Raw genomic sequence first — 12,080 nt, forward strand, 5'->3', positions numbered from 1 at the left:
GCTGGGACTACAGGCGTATGCCACCACGCCCAGCTAATTTTTGTATTTTTAGTAGAGACAGGGTTTTACTATGTTGGCCAGGATAGTCTCGATCTCTTGACCTTGTGATAAGCCCACCTCGGCCTCCCAAAGTGCTGGGATTACAGGTGTGAGTCACTGCACCCGGCCAGACTTACTCCATGTTACTTCTAAGCCTACTTTCTAAGCCCTTTCTTAATAGGCAGGATTCAGTGATTATAACATGAACAATAATAATATGAAGATAACTGTTAGACTGAAGGGTCAAAGACTTATAGCAGGTTGTTAGGAAGAAAAACAGGATTTTATGGAACAAAAGTTGAGCTTTGTAATCAGTTTAGGAATGAAGGAGCATTACTAATTTTAAATTGGCCAAGTTCAATTTAAGAGACAGGTAAAAACAAGAAGATAAGGTTACACATCCATTTAACAAGTATTGCATTTGTGCAATACTTCTTGATGTATGAATATAAACGCATTGACATAAATGGTTTAAGGCAATCTAAGCTGTAAACAAAATTAGTATTAAAGGGGGCTCAAACTGAATAAGGTGAGTCAGCAGAACTAGCATCCTGGGATGACACAGAGACAGATACTGAACCACTCATTCATTCATTTCTTAGTCTGATTTTATTCAGTTGTGTTTCAGATGCTGTTCTAGAGACAGTGACAAACAGAGCAGATGGGGCCTTTCCTCTCTGGTAGAGGCAATAAGCAGGAAATCAAGCAGACAATTAAGTAAGCAGGCAAGTGCTGTGCAGTCAGAAAAATGGGTGACAATGCAATGAGCACACTGGTGCCTGATGGCTGCCAGGAGACTACGGCCACCCTCAATGGCCTGGAGTAACAGCAGATCCAGACCCGTGCCAGACCCTGCAGGCACACTGTGGGCTTGCTGTGCATGTCTCTTCTCACCTCTGCTCTGGCAGCAGAATCCCAAAGAAAAATGAAAATCGGAATGACCGACTGAAGCTTTTTTTCTTAAGTGGAAGTTGTACTTATTTCAACTGATTTTATAATTTTTAAAATATGGCTAGCATGGAACTTGTTCAGCCCTGAAATTTCATGATGTTCTGGATGGGAAGTTTTAATTCCATAAAAAAGTGATAAATGTCCTTATAGCAAACACTCTTCACAATATAATGTACTAAAAAACAGATGTTCTGTTTGGCTTCAAAAATTACACTATAATTACTAACACACATATACACTAAAGAAGTCCTGGTCTAGCCATGATCTAAAACTATAAATGGTGTGTCTTGTCTTTGTGTATATATACAAGGAACAGTATTACTTTGAGATTTGGCTTATTATCAATAAAAATATTATAAGCAGCACTAAAGAAATGATTTAGTGAAAGACATACAGAACCTGGTATAAGGAAATAACTATACCAGGAACCAAGAGACTTGGGAGCCCATCTTGTTCTCCAATAATTATTCAGTCATTTTACTTCTTTGGGGTTCATTTGATTCAATTATAAAATAACATGTGTGGAACAGATCAGTAGTTTTCAGACAAGGTTCATTGGGGTTTCGTATCACTGAGAAGGAAGTGAACAGACCTCTCTCTTCAAACAAAGCAGCTTTGCTCTCATCAGAAAGTGTTGACTCCCATCTCCCTTTTCTTCTTACAATCAACAAACTAGGTACTATCTAAATGACACACTAGGTTTTAAAATCCATGAAGAACATGCAGCCTTCTCTTCCCTTTCTCCAGCTCCGCCTGCATTCCCGGAGCATCCAGGCTGAAGAGGCTCGGCCTTAGGAAGAGGCTGCCAGGTTTTCCTTCTGAGCACCAGTGCAGCGGGGTGACATCAGCCCTGAGCAGACTGCTGGGCCCCTGACCACCTTAAATGGCTAGTGGACAAGCTTCTGTAGGAACGAGCACCGTGCTGCAAGCTCACCAACCTCCTTGCAGGTCAGGTGATGACGCTGGGGCTCAGCGAGGGCAGGTGGCACATGAGAACAACAGGGAATATGTGGCTAAGTCTGGACTTCCCCTGCATCTTCTGACTCTGAGGCTGGTGTTCCTCCTGCTGAACCAAGCTGTCTCTCCCTTAGAGTTTGGATGGAAAGTCTAGGGCACCCAAAAGTGGCAGGCTGCCTAATAAAAGGTCCGAACCTGAGTGGCTGATGCTCAACCGGAGGGTACAGGGCATGTGGTATGGCAGGTGTTGCTAACAAGGGGAGGAAGATACTCAAAACCACCTCTCCTTCAAATGGCATCATCAAATGGCTCCACGTACATCTCCTTAGAAGCCATTCTCATTAAGTCAAAGTTAATTACTCCTTACGATGATTGCTTTCATTAAAACAGAAAAAAACTATCTACAATGTTGTACAGTTGAAATATGCACGGTGTCCTCTAGTTGTCATGGACACCTCCAGGGGTCATCAAGACGATTATTCCCATTCACACATAATTATTCCCGTAACGGCTAATAATACGTATTATAAATCTTTAAATTGACTTGGAAATGTTAACAAATTATGACAATGTTTGTTTTAAGATTATTTTAGACTCGGCATAAGTATATGAAAATTTAAGCCACAAATTACAGGTATATAGCTAAAGGATAAAACCCCAAATTTTTGGTAGCATATTTGTGTTAAGCATAGTGGTTTAGGCAAAAATGGTTTCTCTAATTTGACTAATTTAGGTGGGGAGTAACAAAAGATGACTGTGATATAATACAGGATATAATTAACACTAAACCATACAACACATACACGTGGTTCAGGGGAGAAAGATCAATGGACTTTGAAACAGGAATGTGAATCAGTGAGGCAAGGAAATGGAGGGGCTCACGTCTGGGCTCACTGGTCAGGAGTCTAGCCTCATTATGGCAGGAAAGGAGAGGCAAGACGAGGGCTCCTCAGGTCAGGAATTAGACCAGATTCAAGGCGATGAGAAATGCAGCGTACCACTGAAAAATGCTGAAGCATGAAGTGTTCCATGAAAGAAATAAGTTAAGAAAGGAAAAAGAACTACCCACTGCAAATATCTAGAAAGAGAGTGACGGCCTTCACTGCACAGATACTAGAGACACCAAAAGGAATTCAGTGAATAGTGATCTTGCCAGATAAGGGACAGATGGAAAAGAAGGGACCAAAGAAGAAACTGCTGATTCTCATAAAGCTGCTGAGAAGTTGAGAGAAAGGGGCCATCTGTGAGAGAATGCTGAACTTGGGGTGTCACCATGGGGGTCAGGCAAGACAAGGAGAGGACAGGAAAGACGGGAAAGTATGGGGTCAAAGCTGAATGCACAGGCAAGGACGTACACCTGAAGGGGCCTGACAAGACAGGGGCAGTTGAGCCAAACTCTGACGGGCGCCGACCCTCAGCTTCAAGGGAGGGACACAGAAGCCAAGTTCACTGCAGTCTCCATCTGACTTGAGCCTTTCACCTTTCAGAGCCAGGTTCCAAGCACAGGATGAGTTGCACCTAAAAGCCTAGTTCCTCAGGACCCCCAGCCCCACAAAACCCCCGCCATTCAGCAGCTGTGCCGCTGCCCAGGACAAACCTGGTATTATCAGGTAGATCTGCAGTGATTACCTCTTTAGTGTTATTAGTTAGGTCCTACATAATGGTTATCTGGAATTATTAGTTAGGTATTGATTACTTCTCTGTGTATGCGGGTGTTGTACAGTAGCTGGGTTGAGGGGTATAGCTTGTTTCCCCAAAAAGACTGTAAAACTTAACAGAACAGAGACGACTCATTTCTTAACCCCCTGAATTTTGTGCAAAGTAGGTGCTAAAATGGCTCTTGAATAAAGAGTTCCATCTCCTTCATCTCCCAGTCAAAACTGGTTCGGCTTACAAGTTATATTACCCAAAGAGTTGATATTATCCAAAGTTGACATTACTCCTAAATAAAAAAGAAAGGAACCTGCAAAATTTAAGGATTTTCACAGAAAAACTTAGAAACTGAGCAGAAAAAGATTTATATAGGGTCACAAAATTAAAAGGGAATCATTTATGTTATTAATATTTCTGACAAGGACCTCAGAAAGCTAAGTATATTTTTTAAACAATTAAGTTATGCTTTGACAACTGGTAATACTTAGTAATCAATCTGATTGCTCTGCATAATAGCAACACTGACTATGCCTTCCAAAGCCATCATTTAAACATACCATAAATTACTATGTTCCTAAGATGCTGACTTAAAAGAATGAAATACTCAAATTCTGCTGTTGAAGTGAAACTTCAAAGGGTGGAGTAAAACCCTTTATGATATTGATTCCACCTCTTTCCCTTCTTTAGAAAAAGGATAGAAAATGTCCTCATGGCAGAAACATTTACAGACTGACAGATGACTGAACTATTTATCTATCCATGTTTGAATGTAAATTCAGAACCTTGATGGACTTAAAATTCAAAAATATTACAAGTACCCATGAAAAGAAGTTTCTGCCCAGCTCTAACTTAACACCAAATGACCATTACGGGCCTTAAGCCCCCCAAGTCTGTGAAACATGGAGATTCCTCTCTTGTAGTTAAAAAAACAATAATGAGTATCTTGGCTCTGAACTAGAATCAGTACTAGCCACGGACCTGGCCAAGTTACTTAGAGTTCTAGTTTCTTTGTGCACAAAATCAGGAAACAACATCTGCCTCCCAGGGCTGATGGGAAGACTAAACAAGTTGATATCCTGTGGAGGTGCTGGGCATAGGGCAGACATAAAAAAAGGTGAGTGTCAATGTTTCCAGGGATAGACTACAGGAAACTGGTGAGCAGGAAGTTACTTAACTTGCTCAAGGCTTCCAGGCCTCTGAGTATGGTGAATATTAATTATTTAAAATAACTGATTTCTTAGATTGGTGGAAATACAGTGGAAAAAGGAGTGGGTCTAGTATACTAAGACATGTGGGCTCTGCACACATGCTTTGCAGAGCGCCAGAAGTAAACCCCTTGGACTCTGTGGGCCAGTGGGGGTCCAGCGGGGACCCTGCAACCTTGGCAACAGCATGGCTCTCCTGAGGAGTAGGTGGGAAATTAACAGCAAAACCTGAGTTTGACTGCCTTTCTACTGTGTTACTGTATGATCACATCCAGGACACGGAACAGAGTGAACCACGGTATACACAAACATCTGAGCAGGATCTCCAGGCTGAGGGGGCCAAGAGGGTGAGGAAACTGGAACTCAGAGATTGTAAATGACATCTCATCATAAGATTAAAAAAAAAAAAGATCCTGACCATAGGAAAGAAAATTAAGTTTGATTTGTGTGATTCACTGTGATTACTTATAATATCTAAAAAGGGGGAAAATTGTATTTAAAACAGTCAGCCAAACTAGAGAAGTATCTGATCAATGAGCCTGTCCTATAAATGAATTCTTCCCTTAGAAATAACCCCTGAATGAGTCTCCAACGGTATAGCAAGACAGTCTGCACTGGCAAACCCAGGCCTTTCCATCTGTAGCCCACGTGGCAAGCTTTGGGCAGAGGCTTCCCTAGCAAGTTTGATCCTTTCGTATTCATTTCTGGCCCTATGACCATCAGCTCAATTGAAACTAGTCCAACAGAATCAAAGGCATTTGTAAAAGGTTTTAAGAGGAAAATCTCCTGCAAACTGTGTAATCCTGAATTAGTCCATGTTTGATTCTACATGTCTTAAGGCTTCAGCTTATGACATGTCTTTTACTACAAGGTGAACAGGAGCATTTGAGAATGTAAGCCCTGCTGGAGTTCAGTCTGTCACATACTGTTATTTGCAAAGGAATAAATGTTCTAAACTCAGTAAGTAAACTTTAGTGGTGATACAACTAAATCATAAAGGCATGACCATTTCTTCTGTGAAGTTATGTTCCCTTTTCTATATGAAAGTGAATAAAATTAAAACTTAGTCTAGCGTATTTTTTCCTTTGTATAAAATGTGAAGAATGTGAATCCACGCAAGGGAAAGCAGGACTATATTAAAAATAACATGTGATTACACTAAATACGTATTAGTTTGGAAAAGAAAAGGAATACATCATGTTATTAAAATGTCCTGGTGTGTTTCTAAGTAACAGAATCTCTGTGGTCAAATAAACTTACATTAAACTATCAACTGATATAAGCAAATCTTTTTATAAGTTGGAATCTGCTGAAGGTTCATTTGTTTTGCCTAAACTGGGAATTACATTCACAAATATAAAATTTATATGTGAATCATTTGGAAAGTGAATTTAACTAGTATTGTGATACTCAGAATTAAAAAAACATTATAAACTGTAAATCTATACTAGGGCAGCAGTTCTTAACTATTTGAAGGATGGACCCCTTTGAAAATATGGTGAAAGCTATAATGGATCCTCCGTGCAGAAAAATCCATATATAAAAACACTTGACATGTATCAAAAGACTCATAAAGTCTTTCCACAAATTCTCTAGGTATTCATATACCCAAGTTAAGAATCCCTGTCTAGGGTAACATCTTAATTAACTTAAAATAAATTTGGTGGTAAATATTTCACTAGAGTGAAGGATAAATCAAAGAGTTAAAGTTAATTTAAGGCAAACTGCTTTATCTGCTCCAATTATTTAGCATTTATTCCCCCTTTATTTGGTAATATTTTCAAGGACACAGAAAAGTTTAAGTTCGCAATGAGCACCTACATATCCTTCACCTATATTCACCAATGAATAATACAGATGCTCTCTGACTTATGATGGGTTACATCCTGATAAACCCACCATAAGTTGAAAATATCATAGGTCAAGATGCATTTAATACACCTCACCTTCATCTAATGTCATAGCTCAGCCTAAGCTATGTACATGGGCTCAGAATACTATATTATTCTTCAGTTGGCAAAATAATCTAACGTGAAGCCGATTTTATAATAAAGGGCTGACCAGCTCAAGTAATTTACTGAATGCTGTACCCCGAAAGTGAAAAATACAATGGTTGTATGGGTACTCAAAGTACAGATTCTTGCTATCGAGCAAACTCTGACCTAATGGTGTTATATATTTACTTATTTTTTGAGACAGGGTCTGGCTTTGTCACCCAGGCTGGAGTGCAGTGGTGTGATCACTGAAGCCTCGACCTCCCAGCCTCAAGTGATTCGCCCACCTCAGCCTTCCCAGTAGCTGGGACTATAGGTGTGTGCCACCATGTCTGGTCTATTTTATTTTTTGTAGAGACAGGATCTCACTGTGTTGCCGAGGCTAACTTAATTGTTTTAGCTTCCCTTGATTATCTTTCCTTAAATCAATTATATTGGAGGTTTCACTGTGGTGATTTTCTGTTATTCCTTCTGCATTCATTAACTGACATTCATCTGTAAGGAAAAACTCTGATCCTTTTAACCTTCTTTTCTCTGTTATTATAAAAAGGATTTAGTATCGTATGTGTTATAATCCACTGTTTTTTATTTTTTTGAGATGCTCAAGCTGCCCCTTCATGGTGGCTTCTATGTTCCTTTTCAGAGTCCTTGGTAAACTCTGCAAACTTTCACACTTCTTGGTACAAGAAACTTTTTCAGACTTTTTATTTCTCTGGTCCAGACCTTTTATGGGCCATTTTTCCAAGGAGTCCTGGTGCCCTTAGTGGGAAACAGTATTTAGAAACACAGATCTGGAAACCAGATGTGCTCACTGCTCCCAGGTCTGCTCACTGGAAAGAGGTAAGAAATTTATTTAAAACAAAACCATTACTTGTACAGATTCCTCAAAGCAAACTGACTTCAGACATTCGTTAAAAATATTTGACACAGCTGGGTGCAGTGGCTCACGCCTGTAATCCTAGCACTTTGGGAGGCCGAGGCGGGCGGATCACCTGAGGTCAGGAACTCGAGACCAGCCTGGCCAACATGGCAAAACCCCGTCTCTATGAAAAACACAAAAATTAGCCAGGTGTGGTGAGCTGCACCTGTAATCCCAGTTACTCAGGAGGCTGAGGCAGAATTGCTTAAACTCAGGAGACAGAGGTTGCAGTGAGCTGAGATTGTGCCACTGCACTCCAGCCTGGGCGACAGAACGAGACTCTGTGTCGAAAAAAAAAAACCTGATACATGCAAAATATAATAAACAGAATTATATAAGTCCTTCATTTTTCATAAACTCAACTGAATGAACATTCAGTGACAATTTATTATAATTCATTTTTCAGAACTAGAAACTTTAAGTAGGATGACAGAGTGAGCTCAGCCACATGACACAGCAGAAGCCAGTCCCTGCAACAGAAGAGCTGTGAGGAGAGGGTAAGAGGAGGTCAGGGCAGCAGAGAACCATGGAGGGCCTACGTGCTCAGCAAATTGCTGCTACACAGGACATCAGGGTCAGTGTTTGCAGCTCATATTTTTCAAAATACATTGTAAACTTGGACTTTGACATCAAATTTCCTGGTTTTTAAAAATACTATATACTCCAAACAATCTGCAGGCTGAATACTGCCCCTGGGTCACAACCTACAGTACAAAGTAAATTCATTAGAAACCAAAGTGCCTAGTCCACCATGAGGGACACTTGAACATCAAAACCCATGAAATCTTAATCATTTATCCCTTCACAGAAGCTTTTAAAAGCATCTACTATACAAAAATCCCTATGTTATGCATATTTACATCCTAGGATTCAGTGGCCTAGAACATTCTTAAAGTGGGTGTTTGTATGGCATGGCTAACTCCCTCACAGTCCTCAGGTCTTGTGACTGTCACCTGACAGGGAGGGTACCCCTGACAGTCCCACCCCCATCCTGCTTCTCTCCATAGCACTTACACTATTTGTTGAATGAATGGATGGGTGGACGGCCTTTCTTGTAGCTACTACTATAAGATAACATTGTACAATCTATTCCAACTCATTTAGAACGTGAAGGACACCAGAGACTGGCAAAAGGACATCAGAAAATTCAAACTGCCTAATTTTTGGCAGGTGTGTGTATGCCCCTCAATATACTCCTGACACATGCTGCTCCTATAGCTCCTGCCTCGCCTATCAAACCTTTTCATTTGGGCTGTGTGCAGGTGGTTCCCACCTGGAATCTCAGCACTTTGGAGGCCGAGGTGGGACAACTGCTTGAGCCCAGGAGTTTGAGCTATGATTGTACCACTGCACTCCAGCCTGGGTGACAGAGTGAGACTCTGTCAATCAATCAATCTTTTATTTGCATGAGACAGTTTCAAGGTCCTCCCCTGTTCTTATTTGTGTTTGGACTTTGACCACTGCTGTCCATGTCTAGACCAGGAGAAGTTCTGGAAAGGGTGTGAGAAATCATATGACAGCTTAGATTAGGCAATTTATTTTTATTTTCACAATGGTTAGCATATATAAGACCAAAGGAAAATAAATTTCCATTAAAGTTTCTTTTATGGCAATCAATATTTTTATTCATAAACTGTCAGTACTGAGAATATTACTTTTTCAGTTTTGTAATTTATCTTTGTGTTTGTAACATAATGTAGATTACTTGTGATTCCTAAACATGCTGTTATAATGCAACTAGTTCTTCATTATTTAGACCAAGGCTCAATGAGGCAAAAATAGAACAATAAAAACAACAACAAACATGGAGAAAAGAACTAGGTCCCCGCCATAGGACCCCTTTAGGAAACAAAAATGGAAGGTTTTCTCCTCACAATACTTGAGGGAAGAAGAGGTACACTGCTTCGTTTGGAATGATAACCTGGAAAAGGGTGGGGATAAGCTCAGGCATGCTCGTGCCTGCTGCACCATCTCTGGCAAGTGTGAGGCAAAGCTTTCCAAGCCACAGCCCCAAGATGGTGGAGGGCGGTGCCTGAGGCCTGCACGTCTACATTATCTGCAGAACAGAGTAATAAGCCGAATATACTACCCTAAACCCAGCATCTTATTCCAGGGCCTATTTCTTTCCCTGGGCCCTCTGCCCAAAGATCGAAGCAAAATATCAAGGAAAAGTAGCTGTAACATATATTTAGAAACAACCTTACAGGAACTGCCTCCTATCTCTCTAGACATGGGTGGCAAAACTGCACCCAGAAAGGCCACACAGGCAACTCGACTGAGGAGTGGCTTGGGTGGGTGACATGGACAACATCCTGTGAGTATAGAAGTGAAAAACACATGTCCCAGAGACAACAGTTGCCATGCAAAACCAGAAATCACGGACTGGCAAAGCCTAATTTTTAAAGAGAAGTTGAAATCTTATTTTTAAATACAGCAATTTCACCTAACAAAAATACATAGGCATATGACCCCCAAATGACAGACTGAGGAACGTTCATAGTAGCTCTCCAAAAGGTACTTAATCTAGTTGAATATATAAACAACTTGTGGCTTACTCATATATGAGAATACTACACAGTGATGAGAATGAACTGCCGTGTATCACAATGACATGAATGGATCTCAAAAGCATGTCACTGAATGAAAAAAGCCAGATGCAAAAGAGAATGCACAGTATGATTCCATTTATATAAAATTCAAGAAATAACCTATGGTGCTGAACTCAGGCTGTGACTTGAGGAGTATGAGGAGGGATTCTGGATGTATGAGAATGGAGTATGAGTCTAGGATTTCTTGATTGGGGTCATTTTGTAAAAATTAATTGAGTTGTACCAATTTTTTTTTTTTGGTAACATACACTTCAATAAACAGTTCAAAAACAAAACACTGTGCAGGACAAACTGAATTTGACCCAAGGGCTTCCTGTTTATGACTGTGTTCTGAAGGAATTTAGGCAAACACTAGATGCTCTGGATACAAAGATTTTAAAAATCCAGTTCATATTTTCATGATGTTCCCAATTCATCCAGTTAACAGATACATCTGCAACTAAAACATACTTGAATACATGAGAACATGAGCATTCTAAACCAAACAGGAGGGCGCCATTCCCTAGGTGCTGCAGGGCTAGGACGGGGCCTGAGCTACACTGAGGTCCACTAACGGGACTAGCGAGCTGCCTGGAACTGTCAGCTTGGAGGTCCAAGGAGGAGTACTTTATTTAAGTGAGGGAAGGATGAACACATAGCTAGCTGCTGTGCACATCTGAGGCAAATGTATTCTTTAGGACTGTAGCTGCCTTGTTTAACACAATGTGTGCCATTTCTCTGGAGAGAGGGAACAAACGATGGTCAGATTCTTGGTGACAGGAGAGAACAAGTCTTCTAACCCACTGGAAAGCTCTTCACTGGCCTCCAAATCTATACAACAGTTGGGAAGATCCATCGGGGTCACTTGCAACAGTGAGTCCTTGCCACTAAGGTTAGAAAACTGCCCTCTCTCAGTCCGGCCGTGGTGGCTCACGCCTGTAATCCCAGCACTTTGGAAGGCCGAGGTGGGCAGATCACGAGGTCAGAAGATCGAGACCATCCTAGCTAACACAATGAAACACCATCTCTACTAAAAAAACAAAAAAAAAAATTAGCCGGGTGTGGTGGCGGGCACCTGCAGTCCCAGCTACTCGGGAGGCTGAGGCAGGAGAATGGCATGAACCCGGGAGGCAGAGCTTGCAGTGAGCCAAGATTGTGCCACTGTACTCCAGCCTGGGTGACAGAGCGAGACTCCATCTCAAAAAAAAAAAAAAAAAGAAAACTGTCGTCTTTTGAAGGTCTTAGTTGATATAGAATTGGGCAGTCTCTTGGGGATGAGTGGAAAAAGGAGTACAAATAATGATTTCTCTTCAGGCAATAGCATCTTCCCTGCTCTAAGTCTCCCTAAATGTCAGTGAGGCCACAGCTAATACTTTCTTGAAAAGGGAAGGTTGTATGCATCCTAAGAGGGTGTTACTTGGACACGCATGTGTGGCTGTGTTATATCACATATGTTGAGTCCAGGGAGCAGTTCATGGAGCCTCGTACACAGTTTCCCTGACATGCCTATAGCAGTGCCAAAAGCTTAAAAAAAAAAGTCTGGAGAAGTACGCATAATGCAATAGCTACAGTCATTAGAAGAAAAAAAAGGCATTGTTCTTTCTCAGGTACATCTGAAGTTTGGGTATATACTTCAGTAATGTTGGTATCCTTTATTCAGATTGATAAATATTTTGTTAGTCTATACAGGTTTATTAGTCTATACAGGCTTTTGAAATTGTAATTTACAAATATTCATTCACTTAAGAATCTTGTATTTTTAAAACTAGGTATT

At 40.8% G+C, this 12,080-nt stretch overlaps 1 protein-coding gene across 5 annotated transcripts in view; it reads right to left on the bottom strand.

Moving 5' to 3' along the window:
• Positions 1-12,080, bottom strand: part of CENP (centromere protein P) — a 275,211-nt gene that overhangs the window by 113,256 nt on the left and 149,875 nt on the right. Inside the window, exon 7 of one of the 5 annotated variants that reach the window (XM_071077554.1) lies at positions 6,018-7,629. The exons of the other annotated variants lie outside the window; for them this stretch is intronic. Within the exon in view, the coding sequence (XP_070933655.1) occupies positions 7,577-7,629 (53 nt within the window). The 3' untranslated portion in view covers positions 6,018-7,576. Of the gene's footprint in view, positions 1-6,017; positions 7,630-12,080 lie in introns of those variants that run through there. 5 annotated transcript variants of the gene reach the window in all.

The sequence above is a fragment of the Macaca nemestrina genome, chromosome 14 (genome assembly GCF_043159975.1).
Source record: "Macaca nemestrina isolate mMacNem1 chromosome 14, mMacNem.hap1, whole genome shotgun sequence".
Lineage (NCBI taxonomy): Eukaryota > Metazoa > Chordata > Mammalia > Primates > Cercopithecidae > Macaca > Macaca nemestrina.